This window comes from Martes martes, assembly GCF_963455335.1.
Source record: "Martes martes genome assembly, chromosome: 7".
Taxonomy (NCBI): Eukaryota; Metazoa; Chordata; class Mammalia; order Carnivora; family Mustelidae; genus Martes; species Martes martes.
In genome coordinates this window covers 101,451,768-101,476,218 of record NC_137894.1, presented here as the reverse complement: position 1 = coordinate 101,476,218, position 24,451 = coordinate 101,451,768, and the positions used below count along the sequence as shown (strand labels likewise).

Here is a 24,451-nt window from a genome sequence, read left to right as displayed (position 1 = left end):
GCTCGATCGCAGGACCCTGAGATCACGACCTGAGCCAAAGGCAGAGGCTTAACCCATTGAGCCACCCAGGTGCTCCTGCTTAAGTATCTTTTACAAACTCTCAGTAGCATTCAAAACAAAAATGGGACAAAAGAAAATTTGTAAGTGAAAATGATCTCACTGCCTTACCTCACTGGTAATCAGAAATAGAAATTGATGATCTTTTAAAACCTCTTCAAGAAATAGCATTTTATCTTTTGTAGAGTGTGTATATAACTTAATTCTTTCTGTCTACTTACTTTTTAAATTATTTTTCCCCATAAGGATTTGTAGGAGTTCACCATAATATTGAAAGTAATTACTCTTTGTTACACTTACAGCTTTTTCCAGTTGGTTTATTTTTACATAGAGAAGGGTTTTTAAAATTCTTGATGTAAATTGTTAAGACTCTTTTCCATACCATCTTAATGAAGTCTGCTACTTTTGTCTAATTGTGTCTGACTTCTTACACATTTTACTATTCTGTATCGAGACGAATGCCGAATTCATATGGCAGGAGGCCAAACTGATTACGCCCAACCTCAAACAGCCAGCCAGCCAGCCAGCTTACCACGATGTATCACTCTCCTTATTATTAATTCGTGATGACTCCATTTGACCTTTATATTTCTATATAAAGTTATCACTCAGCATCCAAAAACATGGAATTTTCTGTTCTTAAGTCTTCTTTTAGAACTCCCAGTAAAGTTTCATAGTTTGTTTTACTGTAACAAATAACTAGTCTTTGAAGTGGGGAAAGCTTGTTTGGAATTTAGGAACCTTTCGAATACAGCAAAGCTACAGCTTCTCAGATGCTGTGAATGTAGAGTCTAGAATAATCAAGACCTCCTAGTGACTGACATAAAGTTTCCTCCTATCTGTCCTGAAGGAAGGGGGGAACGTATGGCAAGTAAGTTGAACAGTATAAATATTGGAGCAAGCGCACGGCCTACTGAAAGGAACAAACTTTTGAAGGTCTTGGGAAGGACACGTTCACCTACTTGCTGTATGTGTTGCTATTAATCAGTCTTATTAAAAGTGCCAGTTGACAAACACAAGCTAAGTTTCTATTATAGATAGATACACAAAACAAGTCCCTTTAAATATCCTTAATTCAAACCAGCTTCCCCGCTTACCCCAATTAAAAGGAAAAAGGAAAACAACTTGCATGTACACATTTGCTACAAGTTTCAAGTAGCAGAAGTGTTGTCTACATGCAATACCAAAGACCATGCAGTACCGTTCCCTGAAAGCTTGTTATGCGTTCAGCATGTAGAACAAACAAAGCTGAACTTCTTCATTCTTACGAGGTGCACATCATCAGTTTTGTGAAGGGAGGAATGAGTTGTATTAACTGAAGTCCAAACTTCTGCTTACAATATGAAGAAAAAGCCAACCGTTGTCTTGATACTGAAATAGGAGTAGTTATTGATTGGGATCTTTCCCTGCTTGCACTATACTGTCTTAAAGCACTTCCTCTAGAATCCATGGTTTCAGCTATGTTTGCTCCACACTTTGAGACACATGTTCCTTTTCCTCTATCCTTACGTATCTAGACTCTTCATCTGCAAAGGGTTTAAAAATGCAAGGACCCAATTTTGGGTGTAAACCTAAGGAAAGGGACCAAGGAGGCCACCCTTTAGCCTTGCTTCTAGAATGTTAGCAGGAGATGGTCACGTGGAGTGTCCAGGAGACTCCTAGAGGCCCACACGCCAAGACCCTGCAGAGCTGTTTTGAAAGGTCCCAACAACGGTAAATAATTTCTGCCTAGAAAATGTTAGAGTACTGAAATTACAAATGCACTCTGCGTTCCACTGTAATTAAGTGATGGATCCCAGCCCTTCCCTAGGTAGGAACTGTAGAACACCAGCACACCTACCATAAGTGCAATTCTAAACCGTTGTATCATGTGCCATTTTCAGGGCCTCTGAAAGTAACTTATCCATGTAAAATTGTCTTACTCCCTGAGGTGCCAAAGCTGGGGCCACCATGTCCAAGGCTACATCTGAATGTTCTAATTATAGTTAAGTGAGCTGATGGCAAAGAAGCCCTACTGCCCTACTGCGTTGTGCCCCCTGACAGCAGAAAGCAACGGGACTTGAGCCAAGTTTAACTCTGTTTTCCCAAGCCCATGCTGTTTTCCTGTGGCTGGTATGATATTTAGGACCTGGGATTTTTCTTTCTCAAACTGCAGTAAAACTAATATAGCTAGGATCTGCTGGAATGATACACAATGAACAGCAAATATGTCAGCTTTCATTTCTAAGGTCAGACACCATAAAGTGAACATACATTGGGTGTGTCCGTTCCAGGCACCGTGATAAGAGCTTTTATGTGTGTTCTAGTTAATTCCACGAGGTTGCACTGAGGAGCTCAGTTTCCTCACCTGGAAAATGGGTCCACTGGAGAAGTCATTAACAATGTCAGAAAACTGTATGTGCTGCAGCATGGGTGGGAACTTGAGCAGCCTAGGTCTGGAGCCCCCACCCTCCATGTACTCATCCTGTCCCCTAGCTCCTTAGGTGTCTGTGCAGACGCCTCTGTGGTCTTTGGGGGCACCTTTCCCCTTCTCTTCCTCATCCACTTAAGGAAAGAGAAATGCTCTTAGTGGTGAGAAGCAGCACGTGTGATGGCTAAGAGGCTGGGCTCTGGGAACCAACTGTCTGCTTTGAATCCAGGCTTGACCATTTCTTGGCTGTGTGGCCTTGGGTGAGTTTAAGTTCACCTTGATTTCCACACCTGTAAAAGGCAAGTGGCCATAGAAACTACCTGCTCTGTGTGAGCAGGCCAAGGAACAGTACCACGGGATGGTGAATGTGTTATAAACGTTAGCTGGTGCTCCCTTGGTGAAAGCCCGCTCGTTTTCCCCCTAGCATTGAAAGACTGGAGTCTTGCTGTGCTGCCTGATGATGGGCATCTGACGTCTAAAGAGGCTTTAGTCTAACATCTAAAATGCTTCACAGTTCTTTCTTTCCCTCCAGCATAATTCTTAAGAAGCTGGGTCTTTGTTACTTCGGGTGACTGTCCATCAGCTAGACATCAGCAGTTCTTGTTAGCGAGTAGGCCAGAGAGAGCATACCCCTGCCAGTCATTACTGGGAATCCCCCAATAATAGCAAGTTAGTAATTGCTGTAAAATGTATACTTGGAAGGATTTAATGCCGTCTCTTGCAATTTGTAAGCTTTTTCCCTTGTGTGCACACACATATGTTATCATAGGGAAAATAGGGTGCTTGTTAGGACTTGGCGTAAAAATAGAATTGGAAAATCCAAGCAGTATTGGAAATTGATGTTTGGGCTGGCTAAGAGGGTAGGGATGAGCTTATAAACCTTGACAGATGACAGATATTTCATCAACTTGGGGTGCCTATCAGGTACCCATACTGTTTTTAGGTGCTGAGGATGGAAAAGCAAATCTCCTGCAGTCCCCATAGTCCCCGCCAGGAATCAGCCCTGGGAAAGGACACAGATTATGTGAGACTGGCTCTTACAGAGCCAGATGATAGACCATGTGTGCTTGGGCCAGCTGTCCCAACATCCCTGATCCTGAAGCATGCTCTTCTAGGACAATAAAAATGGCTTAGATTTTGTAAAATGGGATGGCTTACAGAGGACTTTTTACAAATGTTCACTCATAAAACTCATAGCAGCCCTCTGAGAAAGCTATTTTACAGGTAAGGAAATGGGAACTCAGAAGTTGAACACTTGCTTGTGATATTCAAACCTAGTTAATGGTAGAGCTGGTATTCAAGCCCATCCAGAGTGATTTCAGAGCCAGTCCTTTCTTCATTGCACTGGCCACAAAGTTTCCACCTCTGTCACCATGGTGAGGAATGGTGTTTTTCCCCCAGAGTGGTGCCCATTATTACCTAAAGGAAAAGACTGGTCAGGTTTGCTTAAAAGCTAGAGTCCTCTACCTGGAGCCTGGTGCTTCAGATTGAGATATTTGATTATAGATTATTAAGACTACTGGACCAATGTCGGTTCCCATAAAGTTGTGATACTTATTTTTGGTGAGGAAGTATTTGACTAAAGGGACCAAATCCCCTCATTGTAATACCCAGTTATAAATGCTGGCCATGTTTATTTGCTGACTTTTTAAAAAATTTTATTTTATTTTTTTCAGTGTTCCAAGATTGTTTATGTACCACAACCAGTGCTCCATGCAATACGTGCACTCCTTAATACCCACCACCAGGCTCACCCAACCCCCCACCCCGTTCCCCTCCCAAACCCTGTTTGTTTCTCAGAGTCCACAGTCTCTCATGCTTCGTCTCCCCCTCTGATTTCCCCCAACTCACTTTTCCTTTCCTTCTCTTAATGTCCTCCATGTTATTCCTTATGCTCCACAAGTAAATGAAACCATATAATAATTGACTCTCTCTGCTTGACTTATTTCACTCAGCATAATCTCCTCCAGTCCCATCCATGCTAATACAAAAGTTGGGTATTCATCCTTTCTGATGGCTGAATAATACTCCATTGTATATATGGACCATATCTTCTTTATCCATTTGTCTGTTGAAAGGCATCTTGTCTCTTTTCACAGTTTGGCGATTGTGGCCATTGCTTCTATGAACACTGGGGTACAGATGGCCCTTCTTTTCACTACATCTGTATCTTTGCAGTAAATACCCAGTAGTGCAATTGCAGGGTCATAGGGTAGCTCTATTTTTAATTTTTGGAGGATTCTTCACACTGTTTTCCAAAGTGGCTGCACCAACTTGCATTCCCACCAACAGTGTAAGAGGGTTCCCCTTTCTCCACATCTTCTCCAACACTTGTTATTTCCTGTCTTGCTAATTTTGGCCATTCTAACTGGTGTAGGGTGGTATCTTAATGTGGTTTTGTTTGAATTTCCCTGATGGCTAATGATGATGAGCATTTTTCATGTGTCTGTTAGGCATATGTATGTCTTCTTTGGAGAAGTGTCTGTTCGTGTCTTCTGACCATTTTTTGATATGATTATCTGTTTTTGGGGTGTTGAGTTTGAGAGTTCTTTATAGATCTTGGATATCAGCCCTTTGTCTGCAGTGTCATTTGCAAATATTCTCCCATTCTGTGGGTTGCCTCTTGTTGACTGTTTCCTTTGCTGTGAAGAAGCTTTTGACCTTGATGAAGTCACAACAGTTCATTTTCACCTTTGTTCCATTGCCTTTGGAGACATGTCTTGAAAGAAGTTGCTGTGGCCGATGTTGAAGAAGTTACTGCCTATGTTCTCTTCTAGGATTTTGATAGATTCCTACTACATGTCTTAACATGACTATGGTGTAAGAGAATGGTCGAGTTTCATTCTTCTATACATAGTATTTGCTGACTTTTAGAAGGGATACTGGATACTGAGGACTTCATCCATGGCTGCTATCCATAATTCAGGGGAACTTCAACTTCTTGGGCCTTGTTTTCCCATGAAGGAAATGAAGGGAATTGGATTAGTTAATTCCCATAAAGCCCTTTTGTGTCTACAGAAGTTTTTCTGTGATATAAAATAATGATCATTCTTAGTGTCTGTTTCCTCCTGGGCGATGGGTGTTTTTTCTTGTCTCTAGCAGAGGCCAGAATGCTAAACAGGGACTTCAAAATCCTCTTAAGTATGATTTAAGTGTTATGAAAAACTGAAGTACATAGTTACCTAGAATGTTGGACCTAGACCCTCAGTTTCTTAATTAAATATAAAAGGAATGCTGATTTTGGTGGGTGGGGTTGGAGGTTGAAAGGGTAGATGGGTGTTTGCTAGATCTACTCCACTTCACTGTCTCATAATAAGAAAGCTGTCACATTCAAATGTACCTAGAAGCAGAAAAGGTCCATCAAACCAGCGGCAGGATTTTTTTGTTACGGTATTTCACTTACTGCTTTCCCAACTCACTGGTTTCTACAAAAACGATCACTTGAGAAATTAAAATATTCATCCTGTAATAAAAATCTGAGGCTTATGGGGTTTTTCCTACCCCTCAAGGTACAGAGTTTCTGTTACTCATGTCAGTAACGCACCGTCTTCCTCATCCTTTCCCCCCACCCCACATCTTCTTTGAGGGCAGAGACTCACACATAGTAAACTCATCAGCGATGAATACGTAACTTTTTTTTAAAAGATTTTATTTTTTTATTTGACAGACATCACAAATAGGCAGAGAGGCAGGTGGGGGTTGGGGGGTGGGGGAGTGGGGAGGGAACAGGCTTCCCACCAAGCAGAGAGCCTGATGAAGGGCTCCATCCCAGGACCCCGAGATCACGACCTGAGCTGATGGCAGAAGCTTAACCCACTGAGCCACCCAGGTGCCCCAAATAAGTAACTTTTCACCAGCCTCTCAAAGAAATTTAAGCTTACAAAGACTTATTGACTCTTTAACATTTTTTTAAAAACTTGAGGTGAAATGCATGTAATATAAACCTAACCATTTTAAAGTGAATAATTCAGTGACATTTAGTACACTCAGTTTCTGCAACCACCACCTCTTGCTAGTGCCAAAACATTTGGATTACTCCAGAAGAAATTCCTGTATCATTAAGCAGTTTCTCTCCTGTCCTTCCTCCCCTTAACCCTTGGCAACCTCCAATTTGCATTCTGTCTCTGGAATTAGCTATTCTGGATATTTCATATAAATGGAATCCTATAACGTGTGACCTCTTGTGTCTGGCTTCTTTCACTTAGTGTAATGTTTTTGAGGTTCACACACTGTAGCATGTATAACAACCTCATTCTTCATTCCTTTTGTGGCTAAGTAATATTCCATTGTATGTACATATCACAATGTGTTTATCTGTTCATCTGTTGATGGGCACTTGGGTTATTTCCACTTTTTGGCTCTTGTGAATAGTGCTGCCATGAATACGTGTCTGCATGCACGTCGTTTGAGTACCTGTTTTCAATTTGGGAGGTATATACCCGGGAGTAGAATGGCTGGGTCATATGGTAATTCTTAACATTTTTGAGGAACTGCCAAACTGTTTTCCACAGTGGCTGAATCATTTTACCTTCCCATCACCAATGTACGAGAGTTCTAATTTCTCCATATCTTTGACAATACTTTTTTATTTTCCATTTTTTAAATTATTATTACAGCTCATCCTTGATTCTGAATTGGGATTTCTACCTGATTCTCAAATCTGGTGATCCTCCTTTTGGTGATTTCCTCTCATCTTTTTTTTTTTTTTTTAAGATTTTATTTGTTTATTTGAGAAAGAAAGAGAGAGACCATGAGTGGGGGGAGATGCATAAGGTGAGAGGGAGAAGCAGATGCCCTGCTGAGCAGGAAACTGGATGCAGGCTTCTCCCAGGACCTAGAGATCATGACCTGAGCAGAAGACAATGCTTAATGCTTAACTGACTGAGCCACCCAGGCGCCCCTCCTCTTAGTCTTGTGATTAAACCATATAACCACTTCTCACTGGCAATTTCTTTCTTACCGAGCCTTAGCTTTATGGCTCTCAAGGAAGAGTCTTTATCAGCTTAAGCTATTTTCTATTTCTCTTCATGCTGTTTTTTTATTCTTTTCCTTAACCTCCTGCCAGTGGTATCAGGCAATAGTTTCCTGATTAGCTGAGAGCTCCATCTAAACATCAGTACTACCAGTCCATAACCCAGTCCCGTCCCACTGTGTAGCCTTGAAGGTGGAAGTAGTGGCAGTGGGTGGTGGGGAGATAGCATCTGACTGATCACCTCTCAAGAGGAGGGACCATGTCTAATTCATGTTTTTAAATATTTTTTTAAAGATTTTATTTATTTATTTTACAGAGAGAGAGAGAGATCACAAGTAGGCAGAGAAGCAGGCAGAGAGAGAGGGGGAAGCAGGCTCCCTGCTGAGCAGAGAACCCGATGCGGGGCTCGATCCCAGGACCCTGAGATCATGACCTGAGCCTAAGGCAGAGGCTTTAACCCACTGAGCCACCCAGGTGCCCCTGTTTTTATCTATTTTAATCCCTACAGCAGTTCTAATGAAAGATCCTTTGAAACTTAAGTCACTAAGGAGTGACAGTGGTACGGTTTTCTTCCTCTAATAATCTCTTCTCATACAATGAAATGTAAAACATTTGCTGTAGTTTGTCTCACCCTGTTAGTCAATATTAGGAAATCAAGATATTAACTAGACCTGAGTGGATCAAAGGAAGTCCCTTTTGCTGATAGCTAAGTGTCCACAGGTCCTAATGAAGGTCATGTTCTGTGGTCGTGTTCATGGCATGCTGAGTGATAACATCCCGTATTTCATACTGTGCTCTGTGAGGCAAAAGATGAACTGATACACCCATGTAGTGAAGTATTATAAAACTCTGCTCAAGGGTATGTGTTTGTGGGATATGGCTGTTACCAGCAAATTCTTTTGTCTTTACCAAAATGTCACTTTCCTTGTAAACCTAAGGAGATGTCTTTGTATTAAAAGTACTTGGGGGGAGGGGCACCTGGGTGGCTCAGTGGGTTAAAGCCTCAGCCTTCGGCTCAGGTCATGATCCCAGGGTCCTGGGATGGAGCCCCACATTGGGCTCTCTGCTCAACGGGGAGCCTGCTTCGTCCTCTCTCTCTCTCTTTCTGCCTGCCTCTCTGCCTAGTTGTGATCTCTCTGTCAAACAAATAAATAATCTTTAAAAAAAAGTACTTGGAGATGACAGTGAAATTTTAGTCCTAAGAAAATTTGGGTATTGTCTTTATATTAAAGATTGTATCAACTTGGGTTTCTTTATAGGTGCCAAAGAACGTTCTGAGATCTATGAAGCATTTGAAAACATCTACCCTATTCTAAAGGGTTTTAAAAAAGCCTGAGTAAGTCACTCAGCATCTCACATTATACTGGTTTGAGTGTGTACATAAGCCCAGCGCAAACCACTGGATTGTAGATTTTCCACGCAGATTTTGACTTTATTTGTTAAAGGATGATTCTATAGGAGTATCCATGCCCAAGAACTGAAGAAACTTCTTTTTGAAACATGACACGTATGTTATTTTAAAAACGGAAAAAATAAACACTTCAGAATTTGAGAGATTTAGGGCCTTGCTAGAATGATGTTAATGATGTTTAATCATTAAAATTTAATATTCTGCTCTTGTGAAAGATTTAGTCTGTTAATGTGTTCTCTGAAAATACACAGGAATATACAGAAGTTTCAGATAACTGCATAGAATAGATCATATCTGCAACATCATCTGGCAGGATAGAAATTGTGTCTATTTTTTTGCCTTTTAAAATATTGAGGGATGGTTCTGGCCACTAGGTACAGGCACTGTGAAGGATCCTGTCAGAATACAAATGAAACGTGAAAGTCTGAACCTTAAGACAAATTAAATATCCTTTTGTTTGAAATGATCAGAGGAAATTATTCCTCTTGCTTATTAAAAAGAAACTTTGGGGAACCATTCAGGTTTGGTGTAAGCTCTATTCTGAAAACAGCTTAGGGACTTCTTGCTTTCTTGTGCCTTTAAAATTCTATGTCATGGTATTACAATAGACCAGATTGGGAGGATGGAGCAAAGGGTTTGGATGCAAGACCTAATTAGATTGTGGAATCCTCAGAATTTGATGGAGATGTGCTGGTTCTCAGGGAGAGAGGCAGCTAAGAGGACTTATGGCCCTGGATCCTAAGTGGTCAGGGATTCTATTATGTCTTGCACCAAGATGAGAAAACCGATTTGTGAGGAGGGAGAGTTCAGTTTCTGACCTGCCAAGTTTGTGGTGGTCCCCTTCCATCGCTTTATGCCTCCTAGGTACCTGCGAATCTTTGGGTGTGGAACCTGGGCGAAAAGTCGCAGCTAGAGAATTCAAGGCAGTTATCACTTGACAGCCTACCAAAAGAATCCTTCAGAGTCACTGGTCTAGGTAAACTGACTTATAGGCACACTTTTCTTTTTTCCTTCTGTAGTTTGGAGGCATTTTCAAACACGAATTACTCTGTCTTAATCCTCCCACGCACCCTATTTACCTCCACACAAAGTAATTTGGAGTAATCGAATTCGGTTAAATTCCACCTAGCTCCAATTCTTTCTCAGAGCATGGCCCAGAGTAGAAGAATGTTGGACATTAATTTAAAATTCAGTTTTCAGAAAGAGAACTTTAATTTCCACGTTTAGCACGATTGTTTTCCACTTGTTCGCTATTATCAGCAAAGTACTATCGGAGTACGGTTAAACGTCTGATTCAACCTCCCGACTTTGGGTAGGTGCTGTATCTCCATTTAACAGATAAGAACGCAAGTACAGAGAAGTTATGAATTTGACCCAAATCACAAACCTATAAAGGAGGTGGGTGAGCCCAAATACAGCCTCTCTCCACGACCCAGCCCCCTCACCCGACTTCGCTGTACTTTCAGCAAATTTAAAACCACCCATAGCGAATTAAAGAAATTCCCTTATTTTGTTCCCGTTTCCCCAGTATCCCTAGGGCACCGTATTACTATTTCTTGCACGAGTTTGAGGCTTTAACTTGTAGCCTTGGCGTGAAGAAACGGATGATGTCATTTTGTTTGGCTGACTCGCCCCCCTAACGTAATTCACGCTTCGGGCGGGCTTCCCCCTCCGTAGACAGGAAGAGCAGCAGCGCGGCCCGCCGTTCCGGCCGCGAGCTCGGAGAGGCTGGGCTAGGGGCTCGTCGGACCCCGCCCGCGCTCCCGGCGCCTCCCCAGGCCCCTCCTCCTCGCCCAGGATGCACCTGGTTGAAAACAAAATCCCACGTGACTGGCTCTGCTCTCCGGCCATCATGGCGTCTCCCAGTGGGAAGGGAGCCCGGGCGCCGGAGGCTCCTGGCTGCGGGCCCCGGCCGCTCGCTCGGGACTTGGTGGACTCCGTGGACGACGCCGAGGGGCTGTACGTGGCCGTCGAGCGGTGTCCGCTGTGCAACACTACCCGCCGGCGGCTGACCTGCGCCAAGTGCGTCCAGAACGGCGATTTCGTTTACTTCGACGGCCGCGACCGGGAGAGGTACGGCAGCCGCCACGGCTCTATTGTTTCTTCCCTGGGTGTCTCCTACTGCTCCGCGAATGGAGGTTAGAGCCTGGGGCTCGGGTCCGGGACCCGGAGTCCCGCGAGAGGAGAGGGAATATGGGGAGGGTAGCCGCTTTGCTCCCAGGGGTCGGGGATGGGGACCAGAAGAGGGAAGGTTGCGGTTTCCCCACTAACACCCTTCCCCCCCCGCCCACCTCCCCGAGAGGAGTCTGACCCTACGGTGCTCCTGGGTACTAAAGGTAAGGGATAGATGGTGACCCTGGATGAGTTTTCCCCTATTGCTGTCATAGGGTTGGATTCTCGGCACTTTGCTGGACTTTCATTCAAAAGCTGCGTTTAACCTTTATCTTCGAAAGCACGTTCATTCTCTAGAGGAGAGACCAGGAGAGAATCAGATAACTGATTGAGGAGGATTCGGGCCGTGGTGCCCTATGCCACAGCTGTACCTTGTTAGGAGACATGCTTATTCTGATGTGTGAAATAGGACTAGCTAGTTGTTCCCTTTCCCCCTCTATGCCTCCAAAGATCACTTTGGATATTAAGGCATTTGGCGATGTTTTGGCTTTATTTAAAAATTCAGACTGAGAGGTATAAGCCCTTACTTAAGAGAATTAAATATCAAAGCGTGTTTTGGCCTTGTTTTGAAACTAAACACAGAGCTAGTGGTCTCTGGTTAAGATAATTGAAAAATTAGTCTGATTAACTGCAGGATCTCAGCTTTTGTTTAGTGTCATTGACAGTAAGGTAACTTTTTGAGAGTGAAACTTCAAGTATTCATTTGCAACATCCCAGTAGGTTTTTATCTCCAACTTATTGTTGAGGACACTGCACAGTAAGTGCCTTGCCTTGGTCGCACAGATAATAAGCATAGGGACCAGAATTAAAATCCAAACAGCCTGAGTATATCGTATATCATGTACCTAACCACAGGATTGTACAATCTCTATATTTGGAGACATTTTGAGTTCCTAGTATTTCTCTCATCATAAATGCAGTTTCTCTTTTGAGTTTTGTATGGTATCTTTTTAGTTCATTACTCTGTCTCATTGATGCACTTGATGGCTTTAGAAATTGCTGGTTTAATAAGTGATAGCTTTAAAAATTGAACCAGTTGTTTCACTGTAAGACTAACAGGCATGAGATGGCAGTGTCTAACTGATGGAGTTTATCAAGGTTCGGTTCTAGCCCCAGTTCTCTATCTCTGCTTTTTCCCAGATCCACTGCCATGATTTAAATAATGGCCATGCGTTAAAGATGCCTGTCAGACTTGTATCTCCAACCCAGACCTCTTTGAGATCCAGTAAGCAGCTGCCTACTCAACATCTGTTTCTAAATTTGTAATAAGTATCTCCATTTTAGGATGGCAAACTGAACTCATGGTTTTCCATGATAAATCTTTTCCTCCCATGCTCATCCCAACCCAGTAAATGGTAACCTCATTGTTCTTTGATACAGGTCAAAAAAACCTGCCTAGCCTTCCTTGACTTCTCTCTTAACACCACCATATCTAATTCCATCAAGAAATCCTGTTTGCTCTTTAAAACCTATCTAAATCTGACCCTTTCACTATTTCCTGGTCTGATCCACAGAGGTTTATTGCTTCTTGAGTTTCTGCTTCTACTCTTGCTCCCTTATAGTGTAATTTCCATCTTGCAGCTGAAGTAACACCACTCCTCTACTCTACAAATCTTTGATCTTGCAAGGGTTTTTTGTTTTACCCAAAGTAAAAAAAGGCGATATCCTTAACAGAAGTTCCATATTGTCTGTTCCCCTCTGATCTTTTTTTCCCCTTACCTACTCTGCTGTACCATCCTGGCCTCCTGCCAGTCTTCAAACATATGAAGAACACTCCTGCCTCAGGGCCAGTGCAGTCTAACTCAGACTGCCGAGAGCTCTTTTCTCCCAGAAATCTTCAGGGTTGCTTCCTTTATATCCTTCAGACCTCTGCTCATATGTTAGAGAAGCTCTCTCTAACCATTTAATTAAAACTGTAACCTCCTTTCCCACCTGCTTTGTTGTCTTCCATAGCACTTAGCACTCTCTTATGGTTTACATGTCAGTTTGTCTAACTGCCCCCCCCCCAACTCCAGTGGTGGAAGCTGTAGGAAGACAGAACTTTATCAATTTTGTACTCTCTTGTATCTTCACATATTAGAATTAGTAAAGATTTATTGAATGATTAAATGACACTACCCCTTTTTCCTAAACTTAGTCTGATCCTAAGCCATTTCATGATTATCCATCATCATCTATTTGTTACTAAAGCCAGAAACCTGGGAGTTATTCTAGACTTTCCCTTTTTTCTTATTCCATGTCTTTAAGTCATTGGCAAGGCTAATTTGATTTGCTCCAAAATAGGTCTCGAATTGGTTTGCTTCTAGTCCAGACAAATATCATTTCTTTCCTGACTACTTATTGGTTTCATTTCATTTACCCATATAACTCCTCCACACAGCAGCCACAGAAATGTAAATCAGATAATGTCACAGTTTTGTTTAAATTTCTTGGTGGCTTTCCACTGCACTTAGAATAAAATTCAAGCTCCTTACTGTGGCATATAAAGTTTTATTTGATTTGTCTTCTGCTTATCTTCTAACTTTGGCTGTAAGTTTGGCTTCATGCTGCATTGAATTGAATCCACACTCCACCACTTGCTATGTGATTTTGAACAAGTTTCTCAATCTCTCCTATGCTTGTTTAGGTCCTTTTGAAAATGGGGAGGGAAAATCTAACTCACAGGTTTGGTAATGATGATGTAAGAGTGTGCATTAAAGTACTTAGCATGATGTCTAGCATATATTAAGTACTCAGAAAATAAACTCATGGCATGTTCCCTCATACTTCTCTGTAGTCAGAAACCTTCTATCAGATCCTCAAACATACAAAACTTTTCCACCACTGGGCCTTTTCCCTTGCTGTTCCTTGTGCCTGAACACTTTCCCTTCTGATTGCTGCTTTGTCTTTCAGCTCTCACCTTAAATGTAACTTAATCAGCAAGGCCTTCCCTGACCTTTAGTAAGATATATTCCCACTTGCATCTCCCCTCCGCCATGCCGTCATTTTCTGTTGCAATACTCTGTTCTTTCATGGTACTGAGCATGATACGTAATGTTATTTATTCAGGGAAGATACCTGCCTCCAGAATGCAGTTCCGAAACAGCGTGAATTCTGATTTTGTTCAGTCAGATCACTGGTGCTGAGTGTGGCAGCAGTGGATAGCACATGGTAGGCATATTGTTGAAAGAATGGCAAAGGAAATACCACTTTCAAAACTGAGATCAAGGGGCACCTGGGTGGCTCAGTGGGTTAAAGCCTCTGCCTTCGGCTCAGGTCATGATCCCAGGGTCCTGGGATCGAGCCCCGATTGGGCTCTCTGCTTGGCAGGGAGCCTGCTTCCCCCTCCCTCTCTGCCTACTTGTGACCTCTCTCTCTCTCTCTCTCTGTCAAATAAATAAAAAATATCTTTAAAAAAAAAAAACTGAGATCAAAATTTTTTGCTAAATCTGAACATTAAAGTGAATTTTCAGAAGAGGGGTATGTGATCCTGGATTTCTTTTTCTGACCAAGCAGACAAATGAAGAGCAAATACCAGAATCATCCAGAATTTTTAGAGATAAAAAAGAAACTTTAGGGTTCAGGGATGACAGGACTGCCACAGTGGTCTGCCCAGCCCGCTTCACTTCATTCTCCATCTTTCCCTTTTCCCAACTGTGCATTCCTTAATAAGTGGAATGTTTTGTTTTCTTTTCTTTTGTTCCCCAGAACAGTGCCCAATATCTAGTAGGATGTAAGAATCTCTTAAGACCCAGGACCACTGTCCTAATAGTAAAATCATTTTTAATGTGCTCTCAGTGGGCACAGCTATCTGCACAAAATATCCTGGCAAGTTATAGAGGAGAAAAGTCTCTTGCTCTCAAGGAATTACACTTAATACTAATAAGCCTTAAATTGTGCAGGTCATAGCTTGATTTTGAAATATTCTCCAGTCCTCAGTATTTATGAAAAATTTTGTATTCTCTGCTTTGCTGCCTTCAGTCTCTCATAATTCATAAGAAGCCCCTCACTAACTTCGGGAAAACACTTAGATATAGAATGTGGACACTACAGCACGGTTGGAAAACCCTTGTTTAACCTCTGATTTCTTTTTGGTAAATTAGCCAGATTAGCTGTGCCTCTGTGGATCTTGAATGTGATGATGTATATCAGAGTTCTTATAAATTTATTTTTTCAGTCTTCATTAATAGACTAGCTGAATGTAAAGGTTCTAATAGTTTAGCAGTTCAGAGAAAATTAGATATCAACAGTTTACCTCACAACAGTTAGTTCCTTTGACTCCTAAGTAGGGAACATGGGTCTTCACATAATTTTGTGGACTGAACGAGTTTGGCAGATAGATTGATTGAAAAGTACCTAAATGAGTATTTTATTGTTGTTGTTCAGTGGGAAGATTTATAATATTGGTATCCTCACCAACACTGTCCTATCCTCATCTCCCATGTTGGCCCCATTCCTAAAACAATACCCACTTTCTTCTCTGATTTTTATCTGCCTTTTAACTTGTATACTTCTTTAAGAGATGAAGAGGAATGATATTAAGCAGCCCTCTCAACACAGTCTTATGTGAATTTTGATGAACATTTTAAAATTACAGGGCTTTTTACCGGAACATAATTTTCTGGATTTACATTTATTTGACACCAAAAATAATACTGTTACCCAGTAGATAACTGACAAGTTAAACTAATCTTTCCACTCAACCCATAGAGTGGAAATTGGTTACCAGTTTATGGTAAGTGTAGGAATGAGATGGGGAACATAATCTGAGGATAACCAGAGACTGTAGCATACCAAAAAATCTGCCTGCTGGTTTAGAACCAGTTATTTTAACTTGTGGATCAGAAAAGAGAGACATTTATAAGCATATGAATATTGCTTTTATAAGTAGGTTTTCAGAAATGATGGGGAGTTATCTTCACTTAGGACTTTTAAGAGTATATGTTACACTTTTACCAGGAAACAAATACAGGTGCTAAATAAATTGGGTGGTGGGATATAAGACAGGCAGAAAATTTTAAATGTTATTGAAGATTTCAAAGGGAAGACACATCCAATATCCACAAATTATTCTTTTTTTTTTTTTAAGATTTAATTATTTATTTTAGAGAGCGTGTGTGTGCACAGAGGGAAGGGGCAGGGGGAGAGGGGAAAGGAATCTCAGGCAGACTCTCTACTGAGTACAGAGCCAGACCCGAGGCTGGATCTCACCACCTTGAAATTATGACCTGAGCTGAAATCAAGAGTCAGACACTTAACCAACTTAGCCATGCAGGTACCTCCCATCTCCGCCCAGAATTGTTCTTTAGATATTTCTGTTCTCCAGATCTTTTTGGTTGTCAGTCCACGTAGCCTTTAAGAATCTACTGTCTTGAGAATTCAGTTACAAACCCACATTTGAATACCCTACTCAGTTTGTCAACCTCTCTTCTCTTTTTGACTGTGTCCTTCAGGAAGGAACTCAACTGCCATCCCATGAAGCTTAGTAATTGTGTTTATACCAACATATGTACGTCTGCTAAGAAGATAGCAGCTTCTGTTTCAGTCAGTATTAGTGGCTACTCTTATCATTATGCCTTCTAGAATTTGTAAAAGGCTTTCACATTTATGATCTCATTTGTTCCCTACCTCAAACCCATGAGTTATGAACCTATTTTTAACACGAGGAAATACAGAGTATTTGTATCTTTATTAACTCCTGGGCTCTGCTAATTCTTAAACTCGCTTCCATTTCTGAACTATATTTTTATATATGTAGTTCAGTTTAATACATTAGTGAGATTAAGTACAAAATCACTCATTGAAATGAAGAAAAAGGGAAACTAGCGTATGTTATGTACAAAGTTGCCTGTACCTTAATGTTCACATTTATCTTATTTAATCCTTGTAACCAAGTAGGATATGCCTTATTCCTGTTTTATGAGTGGGGAAACTAAACAGTGCTTTGTTTCTATTTTCTTTTAATGACTTATCCTTCATTCCTGCCACTAGAGTATATTTTTATCCTATTTTCTCATATTCTAAGTATTCTAACATGATAAAAGAACCATCCTGATAAGGATCATGTTGTTGTTGTTGTTTTCTCATATTGCATTTGTCTGTAAACCTCATATCCTTGTATGCCTAAGGAATTTAAGGAAGAAAAATTTGATGACTGGGAATTCTTACCATGTTAGTATCTTTTTTTTTTATGATTTTATTTACTTTTTTGACAGAGATCACAAGTAGGCAGAGAGGCAGGCAGAGAAAGAGGGGGAAGCAGGCTCCCCGCCAAGCAGAGAGCCCAATGTGGGGCTCGATCCCAGGACCCTGAGACCATAACCTGAGCCGAAGGCAGAGGCTTAACCCACTGAGCCACCCAGGTGCCCCCCCATGTTAGTATCTTAATTGAAGAAATATTTAGTTCTCTAACCATCTCTGCTTACATAAGAGAGAGAGATCTGTGCTCTCACTGCCTTATTTCTAGAACCAGAAATTATCATTAATTCTTCTAACAAACCTGTGCCCAAATCAGAGATAGGGAATCTTTTCCACTTTCAACCTAAAAACTGTTATTACTTATTTCCCCTTTTAAATTTAAGGACCCTAAGAACTATAACCTGACTCAGGAGACCCAAGAACTTAAGTACTTTTAGGGGATTATGTATATATTTTTATGGTATATATGATCCTCTGAGGAGAAGCATGAGAAATTTTGATTGATTGGTATCTTTTTCTGACTGTAGATGGACATGTCATTATTGTAGAAAACTAAAATACAGAAATCCCTAAAGAAGGAGAATTTTACCATATTTTCGCAGTTCTGTTAATAATTTGTTATATTTCCTTCCAGACTTGTTGACCTGCATGTGTATGTGTGTGCTTGCAGATTTTTTTCTTGGAGAATAAAATACATACATACCATGTGTGTAGTGTGTTGTACCTTTTTTTTTTTTTAACTCAACATCTCATAAACATGTCTTCAAAAATACTATAATCTCCTGCATGGCAATATAGTATCATTTGATAAATTGTCCTATTGGACATCAAAGTTGTTTCCAGTTTTTGCTATTATGACCGATTTCATGATTGGTGCCTTCAGATATAAATTTTCCTCCTCATCTCTGATCTATTTCTTTGAACTGCATTAATTGGTTCAAAGGGTTTAATATTTTTAAGGCTCTCAACTCCACATTTGAAAGGTTATTATTTCTTTTCTGCCTTTCTTAAAATTCATTAGTGTTTGTCTCTTAGACTTTTCTGTTGCCATATTCTTAGGCACAAAGTAAACTTATGTTCCTAGGATGAGGGCAAGGACAGGGCAGGCAGATGGAGGGATTAGTTATTTTAGGAAAGGACATGCTTAGGACATAGTAAGTACTCAACTTGTGGGTGTTATGAGGATGTTAATTATCACCTAGACTTAATAGCCGAATTAATGACATGGATCCCTGATAGAGTACACAGCCTGGTGCTGGTTTTCTGGTGGTATGCAGCAGATTTGTGTGAATAGTCCAGCCTGTGGATAGATCCGCTCAGTTGCCTGTGATTGTGGCCCTGGAACAGTGTGGGGAGAGAGGGCTCACACTCCTAGCTGACACCTCAGCAGCAGCACACCCCTAACCCTGTTACCCTGCCTGCTGTGTTGAAATGCTTTCATGCAGGACAAATTAGCTCTTTGTCTTGTGAAACGGCAGAATTCCCTCTGCCTGTCATGCCTTCCTTCCCTTCTCAGGGCTGGCTCTAACCCATCCCCAAGTCAGCCCAAACAGTCATGATGCCCTGAGCTGGGCTGTGTGCCGATGCTGGGACCACCCCCATACTGTGGGACCACCAACCCCTATTCTCCTCTGTCTCCACTGCAGGGGAATTGTTTAAAAGTTAGTTTAAGGGAGTACTTTTTCTTTTTTTTTAAGTTTTTATTTATTTGACACAGAGAAAACACAAGCAGGAGGAGTGGCAGATAGGAGAGGGAGAAGCAGACCCTCTGCTGAGCAGGGAGCCCGATGTGGGGCTCGATCCCAGGACCCCGGGATCATGTCCTGAGCCAAAGGCAGATGCTTAACCCACTGAGCCACCCAGGTTTGCCCAAGGGAGTACTTCTTTAATGGGGGGGGAAAATCATAGTTGCAAAGTATGGGAGAATTTAGGAGACAAAGTCCATTTAAGGAAGTACTTTTTTTAGGGAAAAAACTATTCTACATGTGGAGGATTTTTGGTAAATACAAGGCATTTTTAAATTGGGAGAGAAAATCTGGTGTCGTAAAATCCCCGGAGCCTCGTACAGTTTCACTGGCAGATTCCTTTCAGGAAACAGCCCAAAACTAGAGGCATTCGACAACAGCAAAAGAATTGCTAAATGTATCCACATAAAAGTTTGAAAAGTTCTGGGACGCCTGGGTGGCTCAGTTGGTTGGACGACTGCCTTCGGCTCAGGTCATGATCCTGGAGTTCCGGGATCGAGTCCCGCATCGGGCTCCCAGCTCCACGGGGAGTCTGCTTCTCCCTCTGACCTTCTCCTCGCTCATGCTCTCTCTCACTGTCTCTCTCTCAAATAAATAAATAAAATCTTTAAAAAAAAAAAAAAAAAGTTTGAAAAGTTCTGTAGAGCAGAAACACACTTTAGTCAGAAAGCAAAGTGAGAAAAAGTAATTTCAAGATGTTGGAAAGAAAAATGGCTAATTTTCCTAATAATCCTTAAAAAAACTACAGAAAAATGAACAAGAGATACGGGAACAACAAAAGAGAAGTAAGTAGCCAATAAGATAGGAAAGGGCATTCAACATTTCTAATAGTGAAATAAAAACGAAAAGACGGATTATGATCTTTGGGGGAGGAGGGGGGGAGGCCGGTCAGCTTAGCAGAGACTAAAAAGTGTGCAATTTGGAGACAGTGAGATACTCACTGTTGGTGGGGTTGTAAATTATCTGAAATGATTCTGAGGAAATTTAAAGATAACTGCCAGAATTTTGTATGTAAATACCTGACCCAGCAGTTTCTTTTATTAATAGGAATTTCTGAGAAACCTAAAAGCTTTTAAAGATTTGTGCACTAGGATATTCACTTATAACATTACTGATAATAGTGAAAATTTGGAAGTGATGCCCATGTTCATCAATAGGAGTTCATATAAATAAATTATAGGATGTTCATTCACTGAAATTCTGTGTATTGTTGAAGAATGGAATTAGTTGGTATTCCCAACATGGAAAAAGACACAAGATATTTTAGGTGATAAACCCTACTTTTGGAAGATAGTACATAAAATATTCCTTTCCTCCCCGCCTTTTTTTTTTTTTTTGTAAAATATGTATCCTTAAACCTAGTTTGGGGGCTCATGGGTGGCTCAGTGGGTTAAGCATCTGCCTTTGGCTCAGGTCATGGTCTCAGGGTCCTGGGATCGAGCCCTGCATCGGGCTCCCTGCTCAGCAGAAAGTCTCCTTCCTTTCCCTCTGCCCCTCCACTCCTGTTCTCTCTCTCTCTCTCTCTCTCTCTCTCAAATGAGTAAATAAAATCTTCAAAGAAAATCTAGTTTGAATATGATGACTGCATTAATCTATTTCTTGGAAACCGTATTGAGAAAGCACAGAATTGTGGAATGAATTTATCTTTCCATGAGTGGGGGGACAGAGAATGCAGAGAATAGATGAGTGTGCAGATGAGCAGTTGAAATGCTGACCCAGCCACATTCCTTGACCTCATCTGCTGTTTAGCTTTGTGAACACCACCTATTTTTAATCTCCTTCATGAAGAATACCATTACTCATGACGTGGTTGATACAGTAGGAATGGTTATCTATTGTTTATTATCCCTGCTGGTGACTGTATGTTTACATTTTAAGTTGGTTTGTTTTTAATGAAGCCCAAGAGAACTGGCTCAGTGTAAAGCTGGACCGGGTTGTTTGTCATCCCAGTTTGCTGTAGTGCCAAGTGGCATTTCTACAACAGATCTGAGGGAGAGCTTTTATAGCCTCTAAAAACAAGATTTTATCCTCCATGTCAGTCTTTTGTTTGCCTGGTTTGATGAGTCTTGTGAGTTCATCACTTCCTTCAGGTTATCAGAACGTGAATCACCTTATTGCCTCAGTGAGGTAGAAGTAAATACCACATTAGTTTCTCATTTTTGATATGTGGAGATGGAAGCACGGAACAGTATGTCAAGGAATACACAGCTGCAGAATATATAATTAGATTTATTAATCTTTGACAGATGTTTTGTTGTAAGTTGCCTGATAAAGTCATGGATGAATCTATGAGTTTGTCTCAGTTCCACACTGGTTTTTGAGTGTTCTGCTGCTTCATGCAGTTCCTACCTTACCGCGCTGGTGTTGTGTATCTGTGCTGCCCAGTGAGATAGCTCCCAGTCACGGGTGCTAGTCAAGTGTGGTTAGTGGAATGGAGGAACTGAATTTTTTTTTAATTTTTTTTTAAGATTTTATTTATTTATTTGACAGCGAGAGAGAGAGAGAGAGCACAAACAAGGGGAGTGGCAGGTAGAGGGAGAGGAGAAGCAGGCTCCCCCCTGAGCAGAGAGCCCAACATGGAATTCGATCCCAGGACCCCGGGATCATGACCTGAGCCAAAGGCAGCCTCTTAACCCACTGGGCCACCCAGGAACTGAATTTTTAATCTAATTTTAATTTAGTCACACAAGTATATAATATCTCTTGATTTGCTTTTTTTTTGTTTAACATACATTATACATTTTCAGTGACTGCCTATTAAATGGTAGGGTCATAATTAGAATATTTTATCCCTCCCATTTTTTTCTCTTTTTAAAATTGAAGTATAATTAACTTAGAATGTTAAATTAATTTCAGGCGTACTGTACAACACAGTAATTTGACACTTCTATATGTTTTCAGTGCTCACCACAGTAAGTGTGGTCACCATCTGTCACATACACCATACAGTGTTATTACAATATTGTTGATTATGTTCCCTATGCTGTACTTTCCATCTCTGTGACTTATTTCCTGGATAACTGGAAGTTTGTCCCTCTTAATCTCCTTTATCTATTTTGCTCTCCCCTCTCCCACCTCCCCTCTGGCAACCACCAGTTATATATAGTTTAGTATTTTCTTGTTTGTTTTGTTTAGTTTCTACATATAAGTGAAATCATACGGTATTTGTCAGACTGACTAATTTTACTTAGCATAATACCTTCTAGGTCTATCCGTGTGGCCCCAAATGGCAAAGTCTCATTCTTTTTTCTTGGTAACATTCTATCATATATATTTACCATGTCTTCTTTATCCATTCATCTATTGATCCCTTCCATTTTGAAGTAGGTATCTTTGGAAATGTTTCAAAAATGGGGTTTTAGAAATATTTTAGACTTCTATTAGTCTGGACCATTTTAAGGAAGTAATTTCTAGGTTTGTTACTACTCTGTTAAATTTTTAGTTTTCATTTAGGCTAAGAATTTGGGAGACTGCCAGAAACCTAATCTTGGACTCCATACTATGTTACTATAGCATATGGCATTATCATGTGTTTTTTAAATAGTGAGCCACCGTTAGCTTGTTTAAAAGTCAGTTGCATGATGTTAGTCATATATATATATATATATATATATTTTTTTTTTTTTTTAATGCAGATCCCTATTAAGCAACAGGCCACATTTTAGGTACTCATAGCGCATGTGACTGGTGGCTCTCTTAGTAGCACAAATCTAGAAGATCTGAATGTCACTGTTCATCACCTTCAGCTGGTTGACATTTCTGGAACACAGTACTTAACAGCTGTAGAATACATATTCTTTCAAGTACACAGGGAACTTTTCACAAGGGCAGACCAGATGCAAGGCCCTAAGCTACTCTGAAATCAAAAGACTGAAATCTCACAGAGTATATTCTGTGACCACGTCAGAAAGTGGAAAACAGTTAACAATAAGTTACCTAGAAAAGCCCTCTATCTGGAAATTAAGCACTATACTTCTAAATAACTTAGAGGTCAAGGAGGGAATTAGTGGAAAATCAGGAATTCCAAACTAAAGGATACAAAAATATACCCTATCAGACACTTTGGGGTTTAGCTAACACAATACTTGGGAAATGTATAACTTTAAATGGTTATAATTAAAAGGGAGAGGCTTAAAATGAACGATCTAAGTTTTCGTCTTAAACTGCGCGAAGGAAAAAAAAAGACTAAACCCCAGTTAAGGTAACAGGAAGAAAAGGATAAGAGGAGAAGACTGTAGAGAAAATGAACTACAATGTGATATCTCTTCCTTTTGATAACTTGTACTCAGTAACTTGTTAGCCCATAAGGACCAGCAATAAAATTAGTAAGAAAAAAACAACAACAGTGTACTTTAAAAATTACAAGTAACCAATTTACAGGTAAGATAAGGATTGAATTAAGCTAAATAATTAAAATCATGTTTATGTGAGAAGGCTCAACTTCCTTGAACTCAGATTCATTCTAGTGCTCTGATGTGCCTGTTTTGGAAGATAATTTAATCTGGGTGGGGTGAGGGGGTGGCTTCTAGACATGTTTTATAAACCATGAAAGAATTTTACTGATTGAACCAGCCAGGCAGCCCTGAACCCATGCAAGAATTTTAAAGCTGAGAATTTGAACTTCGTTTTAAAATGAGCAAGTGGCATAAGCAGCTGTGTGCACACCCCCTTGAGAAGATGTGTGTTGACTGTCAGGACCCTGGCATCTCCAGAAGAGTGCAGAAGTGATTGGCTCTTGGGAATTTGCATAATCTCACTGAACTGGAAAGAATGAACATTTAATAAAACGTTACACTTTTTTCTTATAGGTTTATAGACAAGAAAGAAAGGTTAAGCCAACTTAAGAGCAAGCAAGAAGAATTTCAAAAAGAGTGAGTTTCCCTTTTGCTTTTCTCTTGTCACCGTGTGGTTTAATTCAGTGCTATGGTATGCAGACACATGGACGGCTGACTTGTCGAATTTAGGACACAGTCTCAAAGTGGGGAAGAGCAGTGCATCTGGGAGAAGCAAAATAGAGATTATCAAGTTCCTGGAAATCATTGAGATCAGACCCAGTCCCTTTGCAGCAGGCACTCAGTGACTAGACCCATGAGCAAGACCCCTGGCCCAGATAACTGATGTGCGGCAAGTGGGTCCAGAGCAGGCAGACAAGTGGTCGTTCCTGTAAGACATCACGCCTTCCATTTATTTCTTCTGGATCAGCGTTTTCCTAAGCATGGTCTTGGTATCACCTACCTCAGAATTCGTTAGCTGAGGTAACAGTTAAAAATGCAGATCCTCGATCTTCTACCCTCAGCTGTTCTGCGGTCTGGAGGGGAAGGCCCTGGAATCTGCACCCCTGACGAATCCCACCCGCTGATTTGAGCATCGTCCGTAGAATCTTCTCCCCCAAACTGACCTAGTCACTGTTCTCCGGATGCACCCTAGGTCTCTGAAAACATCTATGAGCAGATTAAATCTTCTGAGATGCCCTGCATTACAGAACCCTGCTTAGATTTATTTAAGTC

At 40.9% G+C, this 24,451-nt stretch overlaps 2 protein-coding genes across 2 annotated transcripts in view; both read left to right on the top strand.

Moving 5' to 3' along the window:
- The window catches only part of TBPL2 (TATA-box binding protein like 2), a gene marked incomplete at both ends in the record, with an annotated part of 28,105 nt that extends 19,330 nt beyond the window's left edge, over positions 1-8,775 (top strand). Inside the window, one exon of the mRNA XM_080809591.1 lies at positions 8,699-8,775. Within this exon, the coding sequence (XP_080665717.1) occupies positions 8,699-8,775 (77 nt within the window). The remainder of the gene's footprint in view (positions 1-8,698) is intronic.
- A 1,906-nt stretch (positions 8,776-10,681) lies between these two features.
- Positions 10,682-24,451, top strand: part of ATG14 (autophagy related 14) — a 36,066-nt gene continuing 22,296 nt past the window's right edge. Inside the window, exons 1-2 of the mRNA XM_080807739.1 lie at positions 10,682-10,923; positions 23,753-23,815. Coding sequence (XP_080663865.1) covers positions 10,703-10,923; positions 23,753-23,815 — 284 coding nt within the window. The 5' untranslated portion in view covers positions 10,682-10,702. The remainder of the gene's footprint in view (positions 10,924-23,752; positions 23,816-24,451) is intronic.